General features: G+C 39.6%; 1 protein-coding gene across 2 annotated transcripts in view; it reads left to right on the forward strand.

The window, feature by feature from the left end:
• Positions 1 to 25785, forward strand: part of RASA3 (RAS p21 protein activator 3) — a 131808-nt gene that overhangs the window by 31566 nt on the left and 74457 nt on the right. For both annotated transcript variants that reach the window (XM_030466210.1, XM_030466200.1), the window contains exons 2-3: positions 7472 to 7589; positions 17157 to 17260. In XM_030466210.1, the coding sequence (XP_030322070.1) occupies positions 7472 to 7589; positions 17157 to 17260 (222 nt within the window). The remainder of the gene's footprint in view (positions 1 to 7471; positions 7590 to 17156; positions 17261 to 25785) is intronic.

Consider the following 25785-nt stretch of genomic DNA (forward strand, 5'->3'; position numbering starts at 1 on the left):
AAATGGCAGTGGGGGAGGAAACCTCAAGAGCCTCTAATGCAGCTGGGAAGTTGCTTCAGAAGTGTAGTGATGCAAAGTATAATCTTCAAAATACAAGCTGGATCGAAAAGTACATGTGAATCCTGAGTATAACATTAATTAACATTAATCTATTTGTTCTTCTGCAGAAATACTAGTCACATGAGAGAAACTTGGAATGCTAATGCCAGAGTGCCACAGGAAAAATGAAAATTTGAATGCTACCACTTTTTTCTGGCAATATATTACTTCAAAATGTTCTCTTCAAAGCGTCCATTTACACAAAATAGTGTTAGTGTTGTTAAAAAACAGCTGGACTGTACATATAAATTTTTTTGGTGGTATTAAGTTACCATCATCTCAAGGGAATCTTTAGAGAAACTTGATTCCTGCTATTAGACTATGGTATTGGCAAGTAGCACACAACCAGTTGACTTAATGAGTTGGGGAGAATTATGCTTCTCCTCTGGTATGAACTGAAATCTTAATTTTGCAAGTGGCTCCCATGTAACTTTGTGTATAGATCTGTCTCTTCCCAGCCCTGGGATTTGATTAACAGCCTGTATGCTGTGAGCACTTAAGTACTTGAGGTCATGACAAGATCTTATGAGCTTCCTCGGCGTTTGTTGACTCTTACAAGAGAAGAAAGGCTCTCAGCCTGCAACTTCTCATTGCTCACCAATGAAGATACTCTCAGCTGCTTCTCATACGTCCAGAACAGTAAAAGCAAGATAATTGGAAGGTTTTTTTGGACTGCAAAAGGAGAACTGGGATGTCCGTTCATATGGGTATAGCAAAGACGGAATTTAGCTACTGGCCAGTCTGAGGGAGAGGTTTGAATCTGTCCACCATGAGGCCTGTAGCTGAATGGGCTTAGCTTTTGTTACAGCTGACAGAAAGGTCTGTCATTTGCTGCCTCAGGACAAGTTTCAGATCAAAGGAAGGAAGATCTGTTTGAAGGTACCTAACTAGAGGAGAAAAAATTTAATTGTGTAAGAGGAGAAGGTGGTGATATTATAGTAGTATTGTACTGTGTATGCTGGTGAAGTGGACTGAAGTGGTTTTAACAGATACCAAATATACCCATCACTATGCTGTGAAGGCAGTAAAATGCCACTAAGAGTACCAGGGCTAAGCAGGTTTAATTAGTTTTTCACAAGGAAGTTGCTGGTGGTAGTCTCCAGTGCTGAAGGATATGGGGTTGATGCTGCTTATTGCCCGTAAGACAAGAAGGTTTCCACATGATGCTCTTCTCTAGAAAGTTGTAATTAATGTAGTGTGCTTTGTTTCCTTGCTGAAGCAATATTGGCTGTGGTGTCAGGTTGCTCTGGGGTTGTTGCTAAGGTTGTCAGTGTTGTTTTGTTGAGAAAGTCCTTTCCCTGAGTCTTCTAATGTGACAATCATTTCACGTGGAAAGAGACTGGCAGGCAAGGGCTTAGATTAAGAACAGTCATCTAAAAATCTCATTTTCCAGATCATCAGAATCTGTTCACAGATGGCTGGTTTTGACCTGGTTTAGAAATCTAATGCAATCTGTCTCTCCAGGAGAGCAAAGTGTGTATGTGTGTGTATGCATGCATGCATACATACATAGCTACACTTAAAGCAAAGAAAGATGGCTAGACAAAATGTTTATAGCCACATCTGTTGGAAAACAAATATCTATTTTAACAGATCAATTTTCTTGGTTAGATATTTATAAATTCTGTCTTATTCTTAATTTTGTGTTGTATGACTGATATACATGGGAAAGAACATTTTTGACTCTTATGCATTGCCTAAAAAACATTTAGTGTTTTTACATTACTACAAAAGTACACAAGGATTCTGAGCTACTTGCATAACTCCAGAGTTGCACAGTGGGTACACTGGTTTTTGAACTTCACTATTGCTTTTTCCTATTTGGAAATGCAAAAAAAGGAATTGAAACTTACCCGCTTGAGAGGTGCACACAGCACATCTACATAAAGGAATTGTATACAAATGTAACTGCACGTTCTGCTTTCAAACATGCTGTTAATTTCATGTAATTATCACACTGGCTGTTTAGTAACAAAATTGGTTTCTGTGAATTGAATTTTCTAACTATGAAGAGTGTAATATTAAAAGGGGTTATTTTTTCAATATATCCTTCTTGATGTGTTGCAATCATACCTCTCACTTCATTTCCACCCCTGAAAAGCACACCTTGCTAATTAACTGCTTTCTCAACATTCAGTGTTAATGCAGCTGCAGCCGTTCTCTTTGATTTCATGCACAGACAAAAAAGTTAATATGCTCCTATGTAATGTGCATGCTTTAATTGTCACTGAGTGGTTTCCATTATGTTTCCATTTTAATTATAAGTAATGGTTATGAACATGCTGGTATCTTGGCACTTTACAGAGCTGTGTGTACTACACACATTTAATTTTTCAGGTTTTTCTTGATCTGTGGATGTCATAAGAATAGTGCTTTTTCAGAAGAAAGAAAACTTGAAGGGAGTGCTTCAATTAGTTGTTTGGGTTGTTTTGTTTTTTTTTCTCTTCCAGATTCTAGCATTTGTATGGGTATAGAGATCTTATGGTAGAACAGGAGAAGCTTTTCATCCTGTTGTACATCACTGCTCTGTTTTTATTCTTGACATGTTTGCCTATGAGCTTCTCTGGAGAGTGTTTCTGAATTTAGCAGAACCAAAGTAGTTGTTGGTTTGGATATGTTACCCCTTTAGGATTTTAAGTACTTTTGGGTTTTGTACTCATCCTTCAGCATGCTGCCTGTAGTCAAATGCTGTGGCACTGAACGATCAGCTTCTTTTGTTTGGGTTGTTTGGTTTTTTTTGAGGTAGGTTTTTGTTTTTCTATTTGTTTTCCAAAATGTTTTGGGAAATTATTCTCCTGTGCCATCTCAATAAAATCAAATATATTGCTGCTACAAGCAGCAAATTTTGTTCCAATAGGTAGAAATAATGCCTGGCTGTTGTGCATTCACTGCTCTGAGTTGCACCTGGGGGGAAATATGTGAAAAGCAATGAGGACATAATGCCACGTTATCTAAATTCAATTTAAAATACCATATGCTTCAAAAAATGTAAGGTGGCAAAACCTTAAGGAAAAGGCATACGTGTATTTATATATTTGCTTATTCCTAGAAACATATTCAGTGTTTTTCATGTTTTTACCAATTGTGCTCGCAAACATCTAAGCAGTGCTCTTCTCTGCAGTATTTTCAGGAGAGCCTTTTTCTTGCTTCTGTTTTATTGTCAGTGTCTTAGCAGGGTGGAAATGTATAATGTTGGAAGGAAGAAGGGAGATGAATATAGTTTTGAGTTTCTCCTTCCCCTTTTTCCAGCCTGTTGTGTTCCCTCTGCCCAGCTCAAGCTCAGCAGGAGTATGTTTTTAATCTGTGGTAACCCAGTGTCTGGGGGGAGAAGATAACAAGTCAGGGAAGTATTTAGAAGTGTATAATCTATTTTTTTAAGAATGTCCAAAATACCTAATGATAACTTTTCTGTAGTTAAAATCAGCTTTGCTGTGCTTAAGAAGTCGGCAGCAAGTCGAATGCATTGCACGGTTAAATTGGGACCACGTGTATTAGAACTGCTGGGACAGAAAAAAGCTATGGCAAATTTGCTCTGATTATCTTGCCTCTATGGCTCCAAATTGGAAGCCTTATGCTCCAAAGCAAAGTGGTTGTGGATTTTAAACTGTCAAGGTCTTGGACACCTTAAGAAACATTATGTTTCTTTTTAGCAGAAGTGGAAAACTGAAGATTTCAGAGGTGTGGCTATTGACTTTTTGTCTGCAAACCCTCTCCAGCAGACAGGTACTTCACAAATCTTCACAAAGCTGCCTCTTGAAAATACTCAATGAATATACCTCTTCTAAACAGACAGATAAAACGATGAAATTTTTTCCCAAATTAAATGATCTCATCAGCTATAGATGTTGAGAATATGGAACTGCTTCATGACTGCATCAAGTATTCTGAACTTTCTATTTTTATTTTTTTTTTCAGTAGTGGCAGAACCAAAAATGTACCAAGCAAATTGTTCAGCTTCGTAGCAGTGCAGCAGAGGTAACGTTTTTGTCTTAGAGGAATCTAAAGAGCAAGTGAAGCTCTAGCAGAGTTTGTTGACATAAAATGTCTGGCTAGAGAGCTGAGTCTTTAGCTATGCTTGAAAGCTTGACAAATTTTTCTTTTTCAACTGCTCAGTGCTAGAGGAATCTAAACAGCCATTGGCTGCTGCCAGCATTGGGAAGAAACCATATTTTTTTTTTTCTCTCCTACTCAAGTCAGTAACATGATTAATATATTGGGCTGGTCAATTAATCCCTTGTTCTAGTTTCAGTGGTTTTTCAGGGCTTTTTTCCAGTTTGAAGAAAGAATTTACTGTAAAATGTCTTCTATCTTCCCTCTGTGCTCCACTTTCTAATGCTCTGGTAGTAAGCTTGAATTTGCTGTATAGGTTCTGCAGGCAGACATTCTCTAGTGATGCTAAATGGTGTTATTTTTTGCATTGCATTTAGGTGTCAATATTGTGGGTTTTCTACTCTGTCTTAGCAAAGAGAATAGAGTTTTTAATATACAGTTCCTAGAGTGCTCTGACCTGTCTAAGTATTAACTTTTAGCACTTATGTGATTGTTGTACATTTCAGAAAAATGAAAATCAAAATCAGAAAAGCTGGAATTGGTTTTGTGTGTGTGTGTTTGTGCTGAATTAAGGAGTGGAAGAATGCAGAAAAGGGGAAGCTGTGGGTTTTTGTTTTGTTTTTTGTTTGTTTGTTTTAATTTTAAGCATGAAAAGTTTTGTCCCATTCTGTTGGAAGGGCCATGAGAATAGTGTGCCAGCCCCAGAGGAAGACTTCCTTATCGTTCTGCTATTGAAACTCTTCCTGTTGACACGCACACTTGTGCTCTCTGGGGAGCTCTACCCAGTCATCCAGAAAAGAGGCTGGCTTCATGTGACTGCAATCTGAGAACAGACAAGAGAAATTTGGATGTTTGGGACTTGGGGAGAGGACACACACACTGAGACTTAAGCCTGCGTGAGGCTAACACATTGGATTTGTAAAACTAGCAAAAGTTGGGGGTTTACCGTGGCAGAACAGCCCAGCGTGGGCTGAGCAAGCCATCAATAATCCTCCATATATTTTTGGCTAGAGCTGCTGCAGTTAAAATATTGCTAACACTTCAGCTTACTGTAAAGCCACACAGGGCATGCCAACAGTGTTCTAGTCACACCTTCAAAGTACAACGAAGAGAGCTTTTTTTTTTTTTAAATACAGTGTCTTACAACTCTGAAGGAAGTGGGAAGAATTGCAATCAAGTTGCATCAGCTGAGAGGGCAAACTTCCTTAGGAAAACTATGAAATGAGCCATTGTGGTGTGAAATAATGCCTCTATATATGTTCTATGATTAGCTTTAGAAAACATATATATGATCACCCATATACAAGTGGTTTGTGAGAATCATAGAATGCTAGGGGTTGGAAGGGACTGTCATTAACAGACTCATCCACATCTTATAAAGGAGCATTTCACTTTGTTTAGATTTTTTTGATCAGACTGCTGCCAGCTGCAAACCTCATGTTGCCTGCACATGTTATCAGTAATACACACACACATGTGACATGCTGCTGCTGCTGCTGCTGCTGCTGAGGTTTCATTTCAGCACTGGAGATACGGAAAAAGCAATGCACAATCTTTGGCTGTTTCTTCTAATGTGTTTAACATCATTCAGGAACAGTGTGGCCAGCAGGTCCAGGGAAGGGATTCTGCCCCTGTACTCAGCCCTGGTGAGGCCACAGCTTGAGTCCTGTGTCCAGTTCTGGGCCCCTCAGTTCAGGAAGGAGATTGAGGTCCTGGAGCAGGTCCAAAGGAGGGCAACGAGGTTGGTGAAGGGACTCGAGCACAGATCCTATGAGGAGAGGCTGAGGGAGCTGGGGGTGTTCAGCCTGGAGAAGAGGAGGCTCAGGGGAGACCTCATCGCTCTCTACAACTCCCTGAAAGGAGGGTGTAGCCAGGTGGGGTTGGTCTCTTTTCTCAGGCAACTCTCAGCAAGACAAGAGGGCATGGTCTTAAGTTGTGCCAGGGGAGGTTTAGGTTGGATATTAGAAAGAACTTCTTTACGGAGAGAGTGATCAGACATTGGAATGGGCTGCCCAGGGAAGTAGTGGATTCTCCGTCCCTGGAGATATTTAAAAAGAGACTGGATGTGGCACTCAGTGCCATGGTCTGGGAACCGCAGCGGTAGTGGATCAAGGGTTGGACTTGATGATCTCTGAGGTCCCTTCCAACCCAGCTGATTCTATGATTCTATTCTATATGATTTTTATTTATTCATTTTCTGTTTATTTATTGTATTGTTCTTGTGTGGGGCTTTTTTTGTGTGTGTGTTTTTTATTTTTTATTTTTGTTCCTTGTATTTTTCCCAGGAAAAAAAATTATCTAGTTCCTGTGGTATGTGCTAATAATCTCCAAGTTCTGGAAGAGGGAAGGTAAACAAGGCCACATGCATTGTAGACTTACATTTAGTCATTCTTTGAGAGTTCCAAGTTTTGTCTTTAGAATTAAATCATTCATCCATGTAGTGCTAGGGTGCTTTAGCAAAGCCATAAGGACTATTACTAGTTTCCTGTCTGAGAGTTCTGATTTTATCGGTCTTCCAAGGAAATGTAGTGCTCAGATTTGATTATTAATGGATATGTAGAGAGGAAAGCTGTGGTTTTATGCTTGTTTTGTGCTCGTGTTTTGTAGTCTCTTGGTTACACTTAGTTCCTTAATCCTGCCTTTTTTTTTTTTTTTTTTGCTTTGTTTTGTTTTCCTTTTTTTGTTAAATATAGCATACATACACATTTCTTGTTGCAGTTTGCAAATAAATGTTTATTATGAAGAATATTCATGGCTTGCATGGTACCTTTGTGCAAGGGTCTTAGGCATCTTCAGAAGTGCTAATTACCTCATCAGTTCCTTTGAAGTCCCATGTGTGGTGTAAGGCTGTTGACTGTAACTACAGTGACTGTTTTCCATCTCCACATCTGTAGAGAGTGGTGGAGCTGGGGTCAGTCCTCATTTGCTGTCTTCCTGTACTGCCTTTAGGATAAAATCAGTGGGTTTTATGACTGTGTGATATTGTGTTTCTGGTGTCTTATGGGAGGACTGATCAAAACCTAAACACAAATCTGGAAGGACATGGTATGAACCCTTATACATGGGAATAAATTGGACACAAACAAACTGCTGAGTTGTTGCTGGCTGCTGCTGAGCTCTGAACTCAGTGACTGTCAGGAGCTGCTGCCTTGGAAAAAGAGTAGTGCTGATAACTTTACTAGAGACTTCACATTTGGGAAGAAAAGTATAATGCAATGCTTTGCTTTAGCCATGTTGCTGACACTGAATTGGTTGACAGATGACCACTTTATGGACAACATTTTAATATGTAATCCTTCTGTTTTTTCTTTCTTGTCTCTAGGCGAAGCCAAAAATCTTCCTACGTATCCGGGGCCAAACAAGATGAGGGATTGCTACTGTACTGTAAACCTGGACCAGGAGGAGGTTTTCAGGACCAAAATAGTGGAGAAGTCATTATGGTAACAAAAATATGCAAACATGTTCTGTTAACTCTTCTCAATCTCTGTTTACTGTGTTTTGTCTAATGCCCTGAAGATAATTTTTTGGGGGGGTGAAGGAAGGATGAATTATGATACTTCTTCCAGTTTTAGGAGTACCAGTGGTAGAATGTCATGATTCCTGTGTCTCTGGGACAATGTCCTGAAAGCAAGCTGTATTAACTAATGTGCACCCAGTGCTCCTTTCAGCCTGCACTGTTTGTTTGGAACTTGCCTAAGCTTTTTAGTTTTCGACTTAGAAGGGAGTTATGGTTAGAATGGCCCTATGGTTAGAATTCTGCATTGGTCTAGCTACCCTAGTGTTAAGGTTGGTTTTTTTTTTCCTGTCATGAGGCTGCAGTTTAAAGAAGAGAATTGAACATCAAATGACTGATTATCTTGGATGCTTCCTGTGAGATTGTAGAAGCCTAATGTAGAATGAAATGGAATGAAAAGCATCTAGCAAAAGCTAAACCACTTTTCTGCTGGAAATCCCCAAATAACAAAAAAACCATAAAGGCAACAAGGCTGGGCATATATGTATACTTTGGCAAGCAAGGCTTATTTTGGAGTTGAGAGGAAAATAAGAGCAAGAAACAGTTTAGAACTTTTATCTTAAGACAAAGTGGGAAAAAAGTGAGAGTTGAGTAATACAGTTAGGAATTTGCTATTTGTCTTCATATTGCAAGTAATATACTTGGGGAAGTTAGCTCTAGACCTCACCCTTCAGTCCCTCAGAAGTACCTAATGCATTTAAGAATGTGAGACAAAGTAGCTTGAAGAAGTGAGATCTATTCTCTTAAGTCACCAATATTTCTCTTGCGTATTTTTTGTCATCTTAAAGTCTTTATTCTCCATCTTATATTCTGATATAGTGTACTGGGCTCCATAATGGAGACTTTTGTTTCTTGATGTATTTAAATTGACTAAAAATAGAGTGCTTTTTTAAATGAAGGTGGTATATATATATAATGTTTATAATGTAGCGTATTAAAAAAATGTATCAAAAAGCAGACTTATCTGTATGGGGGTTTTTTATTTTTATGCTGTGTCCCTAAGTCAGTTGTCCCTGAAGCAGTAGTTTCTCTTCCTGCTTCAAACTAAAAGTGTTTTTTTGGTGGGTTGTGGTTTTTTTTGTCTTCTCATTCAGATTTGTCCTGGAGAAGCCTAACTTTTCCAGTGTCTCTGGATAAAATGGCTTTTTATCTGCATGAAAAGACTTACAATTAATATCATGCTGAAACACTCTCTTGTGTACTTGGGAATTCGAGAAGTGATTTCTGGTGGGTTTTTTTGTTAAAAAAAAAATCACTTGTTTGAGCTTCATTAAGTTTCCATCAAGCCACTGCAGAAATATATGCTTTTTTAAGGCAGGTCTTCTCCTGATGGAAAGCTTAAATAGAACTGGCAAATGGGAGAAAGGAAGCAGTTATCCCTCCTTCCCAGAGGGACTTGGATAAATGTTCAGTTCTGGCTTTCTTGGAATATTTGTGTCAGAGTCTTTAGACTGACTCATGATCTCCTGTGTTTTTTTATACTAGGACAGCAAGAGGTGTTGCTTCCCTGAGCTCTGTCCTAATCTTCTGCAACAGATTTTTCTTTTATTAGGCTTTAGCATAGGCATGAGAAGACTGCTGAGAGAAGTAAATTCTTAAATCAACAGAGCCTGAACCAGCACCTCCTGTTGCCCAGTCTGGTGACCTTACTGGTGCTCTGAAGAGAATCTGTGTGAGCCTGGTGCCCTAAGTTTGCATCTCAAAAATGGAAAGGAGCCAGCATGGTGAACCTTAACTTCTCTGTTCAGCAGTCAGGTGGGGCATATAAATTATGATCAGGAACTTAAATCATTCCTGCCAGCCATGCTCTGTTGGCTTCTGGGTTGTGGCACTGCTGCCTTGTGCTGGAAGATTTTAAGGACTGCTGTGAGGATAATTAGTTAGCATCTGACTGAAACAAGGGTTACAACATGAGGATGCCTTTCTATGAAACCACAGAACAATACAAAAGTAGTATTTATGTGGGGCTGTTCAGAGTCTTCCCACTTCTCTGGGGATCTTTGGAGAAGCACAGGGCACGCGTGGGTTGGTCAGAGCAAGCTCTCCAGGTTCCCAGGAAGAGACTCTTGAACTCTTCAAGCAGCACTGTTTTCATAAACTCCTTGGCACAAGCTTTTGGTAAATTCTAGGAAGGTCACATGCAAGTCATAAGATATGAGGGAGAGGTCAGTTAGAGCCAGGATTTAATGTGCTTCTCTGTTTTCTATTTGTTGTTCAATATTTATATTGCCATAATCCACAAAGGCACTGAATAGAATTAGATCCCTTTCATATGACCCAGCAAAGATGTATGTTGCAAGGACTCCTGTATTTTATGTCCTAAGAAATACATGAGAAATGCCTTTCTGTTTTTTAAGAGCACGGATCTAAAAACTCTCTTAAGTTCGGAGCTGCAAGTAGGCAGCCTGACAGGAATTTTTCCTATTAATTTCCTTTGGTGAACCATCTATTTAGATTCCCCCCTGAGCAGCTTCAAACTTCAGGCTCCACCACTCTGGACTTACTCCTAGGTGCAGATCTTCCCTAAGGATAAACTTTCTTGGCTTGTTGGCGCCAAGACTTTGCCTCTGCCGTTTGCATAAAATGTTTCCATTCACTTAAAGGGCAGTGTCAGCTGCAACAGGAAATCAAGGCAGCTTCTCAAATCATAGGTGAAGAATGGAAGGAATGTGACATCTCTAAATTTGTTTCAAGGATATGAATAAAGAGGCAAAAACTGTCGTATGTTAAGAATCAAATGGCTGACAGTGTGTGCTTGAGAGAGATGAGCCAAGCGTCTCGAGTCTGCGATTATTTCGTTCTCCACTATTTCACTGAGGAATTTTTCACGTGCTAAACATAGTGATCAAAGCCTGAATGAAACAGCAAATGAAGCCAGAGGCTCTTTGCCCACCACTAGTTTTTGTTTGTTTGTTTGTTTTTGTTTTTGTTGCTAGTCTCCAGTGAAGGTAACAGAGCCACAAGTCTGCAGTCTGCTTGTGAGTGTATAGTGAAATGTGCTGTAAATTCACAGTTAAGACTATGTTATCTTTAATGAGATGTTGCTGTGTCTTTGTTTTAGTGTTAGGTCAGGTAACACATCAGTAGCTCTCAGAACTTTTTCTCTGTAGTTCTACTGCCATTTTTAATGTTGTTGTTCTTTTCATTCTATGCTTGCTTAAGCCCTTTATTTTCCAATGCTTGGAGTTCATGGCTGCATAGCTAAACTTCTCTCTTATTCTGATAACATCTTGGATTCAGGCCATTTCTCAAATTTTAAATACAAACTTGTTTCCCTTAGTTGGAGTGTTGCCAAAATTAGCTATTCTATCTGAGTTAGTTCCACTAGCTACTTCCATATTCTTATGTTGTCAGCTCACCTTCTTGAAATAACAGCTTTCCTCAGCCAGGAGGCCTTAACTAAAGAGTCCTTGAGCTGGATGGTGTTGCGTGTTCAGCATCTTTTCTCCTGCATGCTCCCAGGTCACTCCTCAGTGTCCTGCCTGCTGTCTTCTTCACTTGACCACATCCAACTGTACCTTGAATTGCTAATATCAATACACTTCAATTCTGAAACATTGCAAGCCTCTAAGAGGAAAAGGGGTAAGATGGGTCTGGGTGCAACTTCAGCCTGATCAGAGATATTATTGAAGGCAAGGACTATATGGTTGTGTAGGGAAGTCATACAGCTGGAAAGGGCACTATGGGGGAAGCAGTAGTTAATGGAAAAAAGAGAATGAAGTGAGCCTTGAGACCCAAGGCAGTGTTTATGAATGACAGTGTTTATCCCCATGAAAAGCCACCCATGTGAGTAACAATTGTTGGTGTTTGTAGAGTGCTTTGAGTGATCACAAATAAAAAAAAAAAAAAAAAAAAAAGTAAGTGCAGCTGTAATGTGACTTCTGTTGTTTGTGTGTGTCGTCTTACAGAATATTTTGGGAGGTGAGTAGGGGCCAAATGGCTGCTGCTTAAAGTTATCATAATCCCTGTAAGCCTCATTGAGCCAAACCAGTAACTGTCAAGTGAGCAGGATAACTATAGCTCATGTGTCTGTGTGTCTTTTCTGAGCACAGGGTTGAGAAAATGCACACTGCTTGATATTTTTTTCTCTGTGTGGTAGGAGTGTTTGTGGCTCTGTAATGCAGCGTTGTCCATCTGGGTGTCTGCACAGTGACACACAGAATAATTCACTTAAGCTTAGTGAATGTCTGGAAGACTGCAGCCTGTACTCTTAACAGTGGGCATAAGTGGTATGTTTGTATTTAGATGTTGCCTTCTGTGCCATATACTTCCTGCTGCACGTCCTCTGCCAAGTCTGTGCTTTAAATATAATACTAGGTATTTTTAATAAATTGTGTAAGGAAGCTACGATGACATCTGCCACCCTTGGCTCCTACAGAGCCTGTGCTACTTGCCTGTTGTCTTGCAGCTCTGTGTCTAGTAGGAGACTGAAGTGCATTCAGATTTTATTTGGCTTGCTGTGCCTGCTTTGAATAAACCTTCTCTTCTCTACCCCACTCCCTTTACGTCCACTGCAAAACATAGTATAAAGCGTATTAGCCAAGGAGCAGAAAAAGCTCAGCAGTAGAAACAAACAACTGTACCCCTTTGTACAGACTGATTTTGCTTCCCACTCACATGGCACTGTGAACTCTTGGTCTCCAGTTCATGCAGCAGGATGAATCCAGTATTTCTAAACCGTTTAAAATAGTCAGAGGATGTGGAGTTGTCTGTGGCATGTTAATAGTTCTTCGTTTCAATCACAAAAGCAGTTAAAAAAAAAAAATCCATACACAAAGAATTGGGGTTTGAGGAGTTTCATTATTATTCATCATGCAACTCTTTCACTTCATCCACTGGAGTTGGTGCCAAACGAAAAACTAAACTGCTTTAGCGAATCCTAAGTATTGAGAAACAAGCTAAGGTTTTGCAACACAACTTGAAACTGTGTTTCTATGTAGAAATGTTTCTGCACTGAAATTTGTATTATGAAGTCTCTTCCTTTCTATTTATAGTATTTACGGTGATTTTTGTAGACAGCTGAAGCTATGGAATGAAAGTTGCAAGTTATGTCTCTGGAGTTTAGTAAAACATGTAAAAGTGATGAATTTTGAACCTTTTCTTGGGGAAAATGTTCCCATTCATCATGTTTGAAATGAAGATTCTCTTCTTTATTTGCTTTCATTCCACTTGATCCTACAGAGTAATTTGTTTCTCTTCCTCCCTGTCTCCTCCTGAAAATACCCATTGCCAAAAAACACATCAGAAGAGATTAAAAAACAGATACCTCGAAATGGGAAGGGCTCTAAGCTGGACAGCTGTATGTGAGTGAAGCAATGTCCAGAGGGAACTTTTTGGGTTTGATTTCCTGGTATTCCTGCTCCTGTGAACTTTTGGAACAAGCAAGATTTTGGTGAGAGGGGACTGTGCCTGAAGATTTGAATCCATTTCACTTTTACTTATTCTTTTACTTGACTGATTTTTTTGTGTGTGTGTCTCATCTGTCACAAGAGCTGTGGAAGCATTCTGCAGGAAGTGTCCTAAGGGGGGATTTAGTGTATGTGCTGGTAGTAGGGGGTGTATAAAGTGTGTAGTGAGAAAGCCCCACACTTGATGAGAAGAGGACTGCTGAGGCAGAGCTCCACTCCTTCAGAGCACAGCAAAATGATGGGTACCTACTGGAAAAGAGCTGAGAAAAGGGGTGTGAAGCTGAGGGTATGTGCAGTAGAGAACTCCAGACTCAGGCTCTTGTGTGTCTGAAAGCTTGATTCAAGGGTTTAAAAATTGGTATAGGTCTTTCTCTGTAGAGTCCAGTCCCGTCAAGGGAAACAAGAAACAGTGATTTAGGAATAAGCCTCATTTCATAACTGCAGAGCAGTTGATGCCAGCCTAGCCACTCATCTTGTGCCTGTGATAGCAAAACTAAAAAGAAATTATTAAAACTGTTCTAAACTTAGCAGTCTTTATTGAAGAAGCTGGCTTTGAAAATGCTTTTATATTCAGCTTGGAAGGAGCTGAATTGCATTTACAGTGGAGGTGCACTGTTTCTGTCCTTGCAGGGTCCTTGTCTCAGCAGTTACATCCTGTCACTTGTTTGAAGTCCAGAAGAAAGTGAACTAATGACACCACTGTTCTTACCTGTGCCCTTCCCTTGTGTGACTGTATTGATGTGCAGCCTACGGTGCAAGGTTGGGGAGGGAGTCCTCCTTATTTCTCCTCTTCTTTGAATTAATAAAACTTCTCCTGAGCCATATGGTTGATTAATCTACAGGGAATTAACTGTAACTCAAAACCTGAGAATTGAATCCGAACTCACTTGGTTCTGAAAGATTCCCAAGTTTTTAGCCAGGCTAGTTCTAGTATTTGTTTTGGAGAATCTTGTCAGACTCCTGAGGGCTGTGTAGGCAGATGCTGCTGCTTTTTATTAATTGCTATGTCAAAATAAAAGTACTTGCTGAAGCCCTATTAGGCTGATTCTGGCTTTTGGGAGGACACTGTGGGAGGGATTTAGCTGTTCTTTTGGAAAAACCACTCTGGAGCCCTGGGGCTCACACTCAAGATAAGTTAGCTTGGGAAATAAATCATGGGGTTTGACTGCTGTGACCTCTTGCTTTTTGGGTCTGGGTGGGAGACAAAGCAAGTACTGTTCTGAAGAGATACATGGAGGGAAAGCACACATTTAAGTGGAAGCTGGAAGTATTTGTGTAGTTACTTTTGATTCCTTCAGAAAGAAGATACTGTTCCTGCAGAGCTACAGAAGATTGGGGTGGGAGAATGTCAGCTTTATCTTGGTGTGTATCCTTACAGTTAAAACTTTGCTGGCTAATTATCCAGGGCAGAGTGAGGGCACTCATGTTGGAAATCTGCTTGCTTATATTAATTAAGAACGTAGTGTGCCTCAGGGGTGCTACCTGAGTGATGAGAGGCTGGGAATCTACATGGGCTACTAGGTCTCAGAGGGGAAAAGCAAAGCAAAACTTCTCTCCTGTTGACAGTTGCCACACATAATGTAGAAAAAATGAAGAAAAGCAGCCAGCAGGTGCTGTTCAGGCCAGTAAGCCCTGTGCCTAAAGGTAGTGACCAGATGTGGTCCCTACATGGCAAAGTCAGCCTTCAGAGCATTTCTTCTGTTAAAAAATCCCTTTGTGTTACCATGCATTTGATGCTTTCTGTTGTCCACTCTGCTTTTCTGAATCTCATGTTTCTTTTGCTGTGGTGTGGTCTTAGTTATCTTCTACCCCTGACCACCACCAGTGAAAAATATCAATACAGGAGTTGCCAAAGGCCCAGCTGGAGTGTTTTCCCTACTGATTTCCCCCAGAATCAGCTGAGCTGAATTAAAGCATGTGCAGTGAAGTCTTGCATTTACATTGCATTTAGACTTCCAGTATACTGAAGCTTCCCACAGGCTTGACAGAGAATTGGGTATACAACCCACAGTTCATTAAGTATCATTTCATTCTAAGGTCATTAGTGAGTGAATTAATCCATTGTGTTCTTCCATCAGAAAGGACAATTTTATGGCTGAGCAGAGTACATATATACTGTATAATGCAGTAGGTATTTGGGCAATATTTTTGCATTTGTGTAGCCCCCTTGGGGTAAACCTGTGTGTAAAAACCCTCACTAAGTTATGTATACAAAATGAGGCCCTGGGGACTGCCAGCAGAAGCATGGCTGCTGGGACAGCCAGTTCCTAGTTTGGTAGAAGCCGAAGTGCCTTTTGTGCCTGAATTCTTGATGATAAATAAAAGCCCCTTGAAGCAGAATGGGTGAAGGGGAGATGACTGAGAGTGGAGAACCAGAGGGGGCAGCTGGGACAAAGTCAAAGTGCTGCTGTTTCTAGCTGCTAGATTTTTCCCCCCTGCTTTCATCAATACAAATGACTGAGTGGGGCTCATTGATGTAACTTACAGCTGAGTGAATTTGTTTCAAGGAATGGAAAACTTTTGTGATGGTGGAAGTTTAACCTGTGGGTACACCTTGGCCTTCGTTGTTTGTCCGATATGTGTTCTTCCATGTGGTTGGTGGAGTAGTGACTTAAATAATATTCTTACTATGAATTCTTATTATCAATATTAAGTAATGTCACTGGACTTCATGAAATTGATGTGGCATATCCCATGCAAACATGGGGAGCTTAGATAATTTGCAGTGCCTGTATGTTTGGGTGAGACTTGTCAGCTGGCTCTTTGAGGAAATGTGGTAGTTCTGGGGGACTATTTTTACTGTAGCTAGAAATACGAGCAAACCTCTATAAAATGATGTAAAATATCCTGAAAGAAGCCAAGGGAACTATCTCTCCTGACAAAATTTAAATTTAGTGGAAGGAACTATTAATATTTGGATATCTAGTTTTCTAGCTTGAAAAGCCTTTGGTAACAATTACAGCTTCAGCACAATTCTGTCTCCCATTTTTATGCTTAGCCAGGACAACGAGATCTTATATTGGGCAAGAAAAAAATTTCTGGCTTTCAGCCTGTTAGAATTAGATTTATTTTTATGTCTACATCAGCAGTGCTTACTGTATTAGTTCATATCACTCAAATTGTATCCACTCATTTTGATCTACTGAAGCATGAGTGACTTGGAATGAAAAGTCTGTGCAAAACGGTAGATCTCTCAATTAATAAATAATATTGATATGTGCTTAGGAGTTCGTTAGGAGTAAATCCTTAACCATATAATTGGATAGAGAGAAACTGAAGAGGTTAATGCTAGGTATGTCGGAGATTTTTTTTTCCCCATTTAAATTGGTAGGATCCAAAGAAAGCCCCTCAAGTCTTCAAAGAGCTTTTCATGCAGAGGTAGTATTTGTATTTTTTTTTTTTAATTTTGTCTTACTGCAAAAGAATTTGTTCTATACAAGCCCAGTAAGCAAAAATGGACAGATAAGTGGCTCCATCAGGTAACAACCTGATATGCCAGCTCCAAAGCTTATTTACCATCAGTTGGCTAAACCTGACTGACTTTAAATAAGAAAAATTTGCAGGGGATGAAGAAAGAGGGAATGGCTGTAGGCGGTTTTTAAAGTAAATATATGCCATGAGCCACACTCTTTTGTTCATCCTGTTCATGTGTATTCTTTTGTGATCTCTGTCATAATGGTCTACAGTAAGCATAGTGTGGCAGCAAAGGCTTCTCTCCACCCTTCAAGGCACTGTGTGTTCAGGGATAATGTGGTCTTTGGCCTCTTTATTTAGGAACACTTGTCCTCCAGATAAAAAGAAGCATCTGGGTTGTTTTTGTTTGGTTTTTTTGTTTTGTTTTGTTTTGCTTTCCAGGTTAAGAAGTCTTGTTTTGTGGGCATTTGAAATGGGTGGGAAGAGACAAAGTGGAGCATTGCTTGAAGGTCCACATTCATGGACAGGAAAGACAGTCACAGTCCAGAGTGGTGTTTCTGGGTGTGAAGTATAAACACAGTGACTGCTCCAGAATATCAACACTAATTTCTTTCTTCATGTGTGTGTATGTGTTTGTGTGTGTTTTGTTTTGTGTTTGTTTGTTTATGCAGCCCCTTCTATGGAGAAGACTTTTACTGTGAAATTCCTCGGACCTTTCGCCATCTGTCATTTTATATTTTTGACAGAGATGTTTTTCGCAGGGATTCCATCATAGGTATGTGGTCATAAATTATGTTCTTTACAACTTCTTTTGGATTTTAACTCTGATTGTTTGTAGTCTTATGAGTTAGGGTCTTGATAGGACTGACATTGACAATGGTAAGTATTGATCAGTATTGTTCTTTTTAATCCGGTGATAAAAACACCTTCAGTATTCTAAAACAGGCTGGGAGGTAAATGTTGTCTCTTACAAGAGTAGACATGGAGTATAGTTTAACTGAAATAGGCAATAAAACATTATTTAAATGTTGGCAATATAATTTGTCACTGCATTTTTTTTAAATGCAAGACTTTTAGTCTTGCAGCTTTCCAGGGCTCATTACACTTACCTGCATGCAATATTGCTAAACTAGGATTACTTTAATAATATACAAAGTAATAGCTACTAGTCCTAGTTAACCACAGTACCATGATGACAATTTTTAGAGAGTATCAGAAAAAGCTATTGCCTACAGAATAGCTCTGTAAGACTGCCAGTGCCTGTTTGACATGGGCAAGACATCTGCTTTTCCAGGTATTATTTTCTATGCATTTCTCCTGCAGCAAACTGCATGACACTTCATTTATCTCCTCAGGGATAAAAATCTTGTAAAAAACTGATTGTTATTGTCGGGAACATTTCTACCTTAAGTCATTGTAACTGTTTGTATTTTTTGTCAGTTTTTTATCTCTTGCTTTTGAAACGATTCATATATGTCTACCATTTTTTCTAATTCCTGTATAATATGACTGCAGGTATCAGTGAGATGTGTATGTCCTCACAGAGCTTGTAGGGAGGATGTTAGATGTTGAGCAACAGTTTGTATAATGCTATAAAATGCATTGTATTAAATGCATGGGATAATGGTGCAGCTCTCTTCATATATCCCCTTACAGGACACTAGTTTAACATAAAGTCACTAGATTTTTCTTAAATATTGGTTTACCTTTTAAATATGATCTAGGAAACTGGGTAATCATTTTCTTTGTCCCCAAGTGAGCTTGTGCGTACAGCATCTAGCATCCTGGAAAGAGAGTGGGTCAGTTCCCAATTTTTGAGTGAGTTTTTGGAAAGCTTTTTGTTCTCTCTAATATATAGTTCCCCTAACATGAAAATAATACCTCCTTTCAACAGATAAGTTTTTTGATCTTATGTGTGTCATCTGCTTCCTGCAGCTGCAGTTACCTGTGAACAGGCCATGGAATAGGATTTTTCTTGCTTGAGACTTTTCTCACTTTCTTGGAACAAGGGTCGCTAAACACTTAACACAAGCCAGACCCATGAAATGGCAGATAGAGAACTACAAATTGTTCCCTTTTCTCTGTTTTGTAAGTTCTTGATATAATCAAGGTCTGATCTGAGAGGGGAACTCTTCAGAAACTGCTAGACTAATCTTGTCTCAAAGGTACTGAGCAGTTTGTGAAATGAAGGATTTGCTGAAGATACAAAGAGACTTCTACTTGCTTGAATGCCTGATCAGCTTTCTATTTTTCACTCTCTTCAGTAAAAGGCAGTGTTGACTTTTGTATACGTTGCAGAATCCATAGGTAGGGCAGACTGGTGTGTTACCATACTGATGTAACACTAGGAGTCAAAACTTCAGTGTTAACTGTTCACATTGAGATTTAACAGTGCATATCAGCAGTTGCAGTCTGAGTTTTCCCCTCTCTCCTTATCACAGATTTATTTTGAAGAGCATTTCAAAGATCTGGAAATGTGATAAGTAGCAATAAAGAGGAGAACAAAATCCAGAATTACTGTCACTTTCATAGTGACTCTAAGCCCTGCTTGTAATGGGAAAATGTTCTGGGAAGAGAGCAGTGCTCTGGAGTAGCTGGAGAGGATTATTTTCAGTAGTTTCTACTGAACAGGAGTCAGGAGCAGCAAAGTTAATCAGTGGAGTTGTTTTGAGAAAGGGAACTATTACACTGGAACAAAGTCTGGAATATTTAGATATGTATGCCTGTAATATACCTGTAATATTTAGATATGTAATAACATTTGCAATATTAAGATATGTGATAATATCTGCTTGGTCTTAAGAGACCTTTTCCTGAAGAGGCTTCAGCAAGGAAGTTTTGGAAGAGGTCCTTACAAAAAAGGCTTGTTCAGAGTAATGCTAGAATAAGCTCTTTTCCACTGAACTGCTGAATTCTGTAAATAGGGACCCTTTGTTTGCATTACAGAGATCACTTGTTATATTGTATCATCATGAGATGCTTCTGCTGAGGAAAATGTGGTTACTCGGACTCATCCAGCAGTGAACTTTCTCAGGGAGGGGAGTTGGGTCTTCCATCCAGGGAGACTAATTTTAAGTTGAGATATTACTGAGCTTGTGAATTTGCCTGTGTTTCCTGTGTGGTCTGGTCTGGTTTAGACATCTGTTGACATTGTTTGTTTGGCTGGTTTGAGGGGGTTTTGAGACAGTGCATGTGTGTCAGAATGGTGAGAATTTGAATTTTTGAAGATGGCTGACTGGCAGAGTTCCTTTAGAATCACTATTTAGTATTAGCAGAACTTTCTCTTTGTTTCATAATACTGATTTCCAGAGGGACTGGAGCTCCAAGTAGGCATGCTTTTATTTCTTCAAATATGAGGGACAAGTTTGTGATAGTGAATTCTTTAACATCCAAAATGCAACTCAGTGTGTGACAGATGAGGATGCTCAAGCCACCAAAAGCGGAAGGAAGGGGGGGTGAGAAAATGAAAAAAAATAACCAAACCTCAAAACCTCTGACAGAAACTTCTGAGGAGAACCAAATTCAGAAACTGAAACACATGAATAGAAGATACATTTTGGAATGTACTGTAATATTTTGGCATACAGGATGGGAGGATTGTGCAGATAAAGATATCTTTGAGTTCGCATGTTTGCTTATTACAGTTGCATTTTCCTAATCATAATTTGCTAAGTCATCTAAGATTTATTAGCTAACAGATACAACTCTTGAACAACCATGTCATGGAAGAATCTTGGGTGCTGGTTGAAATGCAAATACAGTGAAGAAAATACAGAGCTCAGTGGATCTGAAATATAATTTGTGTTTTTTAGAAAAAATGCTGCAAATATACAGTTACTGTGGAAGTAAATTAGTCTGAAGTTGTTTAATTGATATTCTTTGTCTTGACTGTTACTTGGCGAGGGTTTATAATACTGATTTGAGGCTGAAAGAACTGAGTCTGTTCAGCTTTGAGAAGAGAAGGCTCAGAGGAGACCTTATTACAATGTGCCAGTGCTTAAAGGGCAGCTACAAAGAAGCTGGAGACTCCCTATTTACAAGGAGTCACACGGACAAGCCAAGGGGCGATGGGCACAAGTTGCTCCTGGGGAGATTCTGATTGAACACAAGGGAAAAAATTTTCACTATGAGGACAGTCAGACATTGGAATGGTCTCCCAGGGGAAGTGGTGGATTCCCCTACTTTGGAAAGTTTTAAGTCCCAGCTCGATGGGATGCTGAGACATCTTGCATAAAAATAATAATAGGAGGGGTTGGACCTGATGACCCTTGAGATCTGTTCCAACCTAACATTCTGTGATTCTATGATTTTATATAGTACCTTGAGACATGATGAATAGGAAATGAACTAGTGAAAGTAGTGGCAAATTCCATTTAAAATTAGATCTGTTTGATTTCAAATGATCAAATAGAAGTAGTAGGCCAATTTCAAGAAATGTCTGTACACAGGATAGCTATTTCCATCTATTTGTTACAATGACAAAAGTACTGAGGAGGTGGGGGTAAGGTGAAAAACTGTCAATTGATACCCCTTCAGGAGTAAGAGGGGAAAAAAGATACCTCTGGCTAGATACAGTAGAAGGAATATTAGGATAGTAGTGCAGCTAAATAAGGTAAATATGAATATATGCTCTTTAATGAATTTGTTTTGGTATTTAGTTTTTAGCTTTTTGGAAATGTTGAATGAGGCAATCTGTGCTAATACAATGGGACAGAAGGCTTTTCTCACCCTTTAAAACTGAGCTAGACTTTATGAAGAAAAACATCTCTATGATATGCCCTGAGCTGGTATGCTCTTAGGTGTGTAATGAACAGTGCAGGCTGCTAGACTGTGACTCGGAACATACAGATCAGTTCAAAAAACAGGAAATGTGCCACACCAAGTCATTTAACAGACAGAGAGTATCATATGCCCTTCAGGTGACAAGTACAAGATTATTTATCACTTATTTAAATCACAAAACATGTTAGTTATTTTTATGTTGTTGTTGGTTTTGGTGGCTTTTTATTTTATTTGGTTTTGTTTGGTTGTGTTTTTTGGGTGTGGGTTTTTTCATTTTTGTTTTTTTGGTATTTTTGTGTTGTGGGGTTTTTTAATTTTATTTTTGTTGTTGTTGGTGGTGGTGGTTTTGGTTTTTTCCCCCAACTTTCCCACTTACTTTGTTTTGGTAACAGATGAATATAACTGACTTGCCAACATCTGTGTCAAGCAGGAACCTGAACAGAACAAAATGCACCTCCTGTCAAGTTCTGAGGGGAAGAAGTAAATTCACTGTATCAAATCTTGGCTGCCATACTGCAGTGGGGAATAAGAACTTGGTTCTGGAGGTTTGTGGTGGAGGCTTGGTCAGGGATGCTGATGGAACAGAATGTTACTTGATAAAGTGCAGAAGTGAAATGCCTGAGCTTTTCAGTGAAGGAGCAGTGGTGAGAAGACTTGCAAGTGATTCTGTTAATTACATGTACTATAATTTAAGTAAGTCACTTTCACAGAGATTATTAGGTGTGTTCTCCAACAATTTGAAACTCTTGAGGCCACTGTATCCTGGCAGGCTGTAGCTGTCTGCCTGCTTAAATGAGATGAGCTGAGCCAAAGCAAGAGAATAAAACAGACTTGCCTTCAGAGGTAATTAAACTTAGCTGCTTTGGACAAAAGTAGATGAAACCAAATCATAGCTCCTGGACAGTCTTACAGAAGGCAAACACTCTGGAACTGAAGTTGTAAGGCTTGCATGTTTAATGTGACTCTGCTTTTCTTAATGACTACTTCCAAAACTGAGGAGGTGTGTTTGTAGAATTGTCACCATTCATTACCAAATGTGCAAGCAAGCAATCTATTGTTATTAGGCAACTATTGCCTAATGTAGCTGAAGCATCATCTTCTGGTTGTTTTACTGGTTTAAAAAAAATTGAAAAAATAATTCATCTCTATTAAGCTATGCTTCTTTCTAGCTAAGTGGAAGAAAGATCTTCCAGTACAACATGAGGCAGAGATGAAGATTTTAATAGAAAATTGTGTTCTTCTGTTTCCTCCACCCTGACTGTGGCTTAGGCAGCAGTCACAACTTGGTTTACTGTTTTTGTGATGTGCTGTTGGATGACATGGAAATAATAGCTACTCAGTACGGTATAAATATAGCTACTGTTGGAATAAAGGAAACAGATGACTGTCCCACAGTGACAAGCCTCAAAAAGCTATGAACTAGAATTATCTAGAGAAGATTCTTTACAGTTGCATAGGAAGCCTAAAATAAATACTTTCTACACAGAAAAAAAAATGTTAGGGTATACTCACAGTATCTTTTAACATAGCAGATGGTCACAAAAGCAGGAAAACAAAGTTGAACTTTCAAAAATACATATTTTTCCTTTTCCCCCCTACAAGTACACATTTTATAAACAAAACTACTGAGCATGATGTGCTAGAGCCTTGACTGTTCGTTAATGCAACCGTCCTCCTTACCATATCACAGTGTTATGACTGTGTTTGGAATATCACCATAGATTCATCCTCCCAGCTTAACTCTGACTACTACAGTTTGAACCAGGCTTTCTGGTTTTTTCTGCAGTATTGATTTCAATGCTAGCAGATATAAAGCAATTGCTGTCTGATTTATGCCTCACTTGAACTAAGCAAGGACTGGGACTATGAAGAAGATGTAGTAGTGGTGGCTACTTGTGGCAGTACTTGGAAGGGGTTGGTGCTGGAGGGGATGAAGGAGATGCTCAGTTCAGGCATCATGCTCAAGGTCTTGGTGCCTACTGTAAGTCAGACAACAGGGACTTCAAGTCTAGATTTTTAGGACTGCTCTCCCATTGCAGCCACCGTGACAATACTGCCTCTCTCAAATGTATGGTCATTTTAAAGGCCCAGAAAGCAGCTGACTGAGAACTGATACCAGAGGTGTGGGGGGGTAGGGTTTCTTGGTTTTGTTTTGGTTTTTTGACAGGAAGGAAGCAAGCCATGTAGGATCTTCAAGACTGTGTCCAATTAATGACAGGAGATAGTCCAAGCAATGCTGCAGCTTGCTTCTTTTAAGGATAGATGCTGTGTCTTATCAACAACTTATTTATCTTGGATAGTAAGACAAGAAATGTTTCTACAGGTAGGTCATTGATAAGAGGAATATTAGGGAAAATGTGGGACCTCTTCAGAAGGAAACTGGAGTCCTGGTCAAGCCTGAGGTACTTAGTGACTGTTTTGCCTCAGTCTTCAACAGCAAGGACTCTCATCACACTGCTCAAATTAAAGAGGGCAAAGGAAGGGTCTGGAAAAAGGGAGATTACCCCGCTGTAGGAGAAGAGCAGGTTCTAAATCACCCAAAGAACCTGAAAGTGCACAATTTCAGTGAAGACTGGATTGAAAACAGCTCTGAGGACTTGAGGAGATGGACTTGAGGGTGATGGTTGGTGAGAAGTTCAGCATGAACAGGCATTGTGTGCTTGCAGCCCAGAAAAGCAACCGTATCCTGTGCTGTATCAAAAGAAGTGTGGCCAGCAGGTCGAGGGAGGTGATTCTCCCTCTCTGCTCTTGTGAGACCCCACCTGGAGCACTGTGTCCAGTTCTGGAGATCCCAACATAGGAAGACTTGGAGCTCTTGGAACAAGTTCAGAGGAGGGCCATGAGGATGATCAGAGATCTAAAAAGCCTCTGCTATGAAGACTGAAGAAAGAGGCTCTGGGGAGATATTGTAGCAGCCTTCCAGTACCAGAAGAGAGACTACAAGAAAGCTGAAGGGACTTTATACCAGGGCATGTAGTGTTAGGACAAGGGGGAATGGTTTAAAACTTGAAAAGGGTAGATTCAGGTTAGACATTAGGAGGAAATTCTTATTTCTGAAGTTGGTAGGATACTGGAACAGGTTGCCCAGAGAGGGTGTGGAGGCCCTCTCCCTGAAGTAAATGTTCCAGGCCAGGGCCTGTGATGGGGCTTTGAGCAGCCTGATCTAGTGTGAGGTGTCCTTGCCCATGCAGAGGGGTTAGAACTAGATGATCATCAAGGTCCCTTCCAACCCAAACCATTCTATGATACCATGAATAACAGAGAGAAAAATCCCACAAAGCAGAAAAAAATAGTATAGTAAGTGATAATCTGATTATATTTGGACTACTTATTCAAAAAACCCAAACAAAACTGTAGTCATGAATATTATACACCTCACAGTACCCTGTGTAGGATGCAGCACTGTTGCCCTGGCTTTTCACCACTGATTCTTACCCATGGTAGCAGGTGGTCTGGTAGTGCTTGTGCCTCATGGTGCACTGCCCAGGAGCCACTCAGCAGCTATTCTGCTGCTTCTAAGGCTCTGAAGCCTTACATTGACCCTAATTCTCATACTTACCTTTCTAATCCTCGAGTAGGGAGATTGTTTGAATCTTTTTCGGTGATATGGGGAGGGGTGAGTGAACTTGTGCTGTTCATGAAAAAGGCAAGCATCTAGTCCTTCTTGTCTTGGACAGTTTCTCTACTTTTATTTGATGACAACCTTTCATATGGGTAATTATAAAATTCCAGGTAGTCTGGACAGTAGCAGTTCTTCTTGGCTGGAGATTTCAAGGTAAAGTTTCATAAGACTTTCATAGCCTAAAACGCTGATTAAAATAGATTCTGATATAACCTTAGTCTTTCTAGCTCTCGACAGTGACTCTCCTTTGTTTTAGTTATTTTAAATTAATTCACTGATATAATGTGTCTGTGCACTTGGTAAGCTATCATGAAGCAACTTCTGCTTCTGTGTCCTTTTACTGCCTAATATTGCAGCACATAGGAGGCAAAGCAGTCTTGGCTCAGAGCTAAGAGAAGGCTGAATTAATTAGACATTTGGTGCCATTTAACGTGTGACTCGGACCCAACCTTTTGCTATATATTAACTACACTGCAGTCAGTGTTAATGGAGTGTGTTGTATTAAAAATATTACACTATATTGCTTCAGCTCACTTGGCAGCAGTATATGAAGTTCTGTGGACACTGTGCAAGTATTTTGATATAAAGATACCAAGGTACAAGAGCTCCTGAAAGGCTCTGTTTGTAGGGTTCTATAAAATAACTGTTGGATCCTCTTTCAGGTGAAGCCTCATGCACTTTTAAAATTAAAACTCCTTTCTTTTTGCTCTCTGACTTCTTCTTTTAGTAAAGGAATGTATTTTATAGTAATCTAGCACCTGACATAAATATTCACAGATCTCAGCTGTGAGGCAAACACTCTGGCAAACTAGGAAATACATATTAAAAGGTGAGGTATAATCCTCAAACTAGTGCCTAATCCTCTTGTCGCTAACAAGTGAGCCTGAAATAAGGTA

The sequence above is a fragment of the Calypte anna genome, chromosome 1 (assembly GCF_003957555.1).
Source record: "Calypte anna isolate BGI_N300 chromosome 1, bCalAnn1_v1.p, whole genome shotgun sequence".
NCBI classification, from domain to species: domain Eukaryota; kingdom Metazoa; phylum Chordata; class Aves; order Apodiformes; family Trochilidae; genus Calypte; species Calypte anna.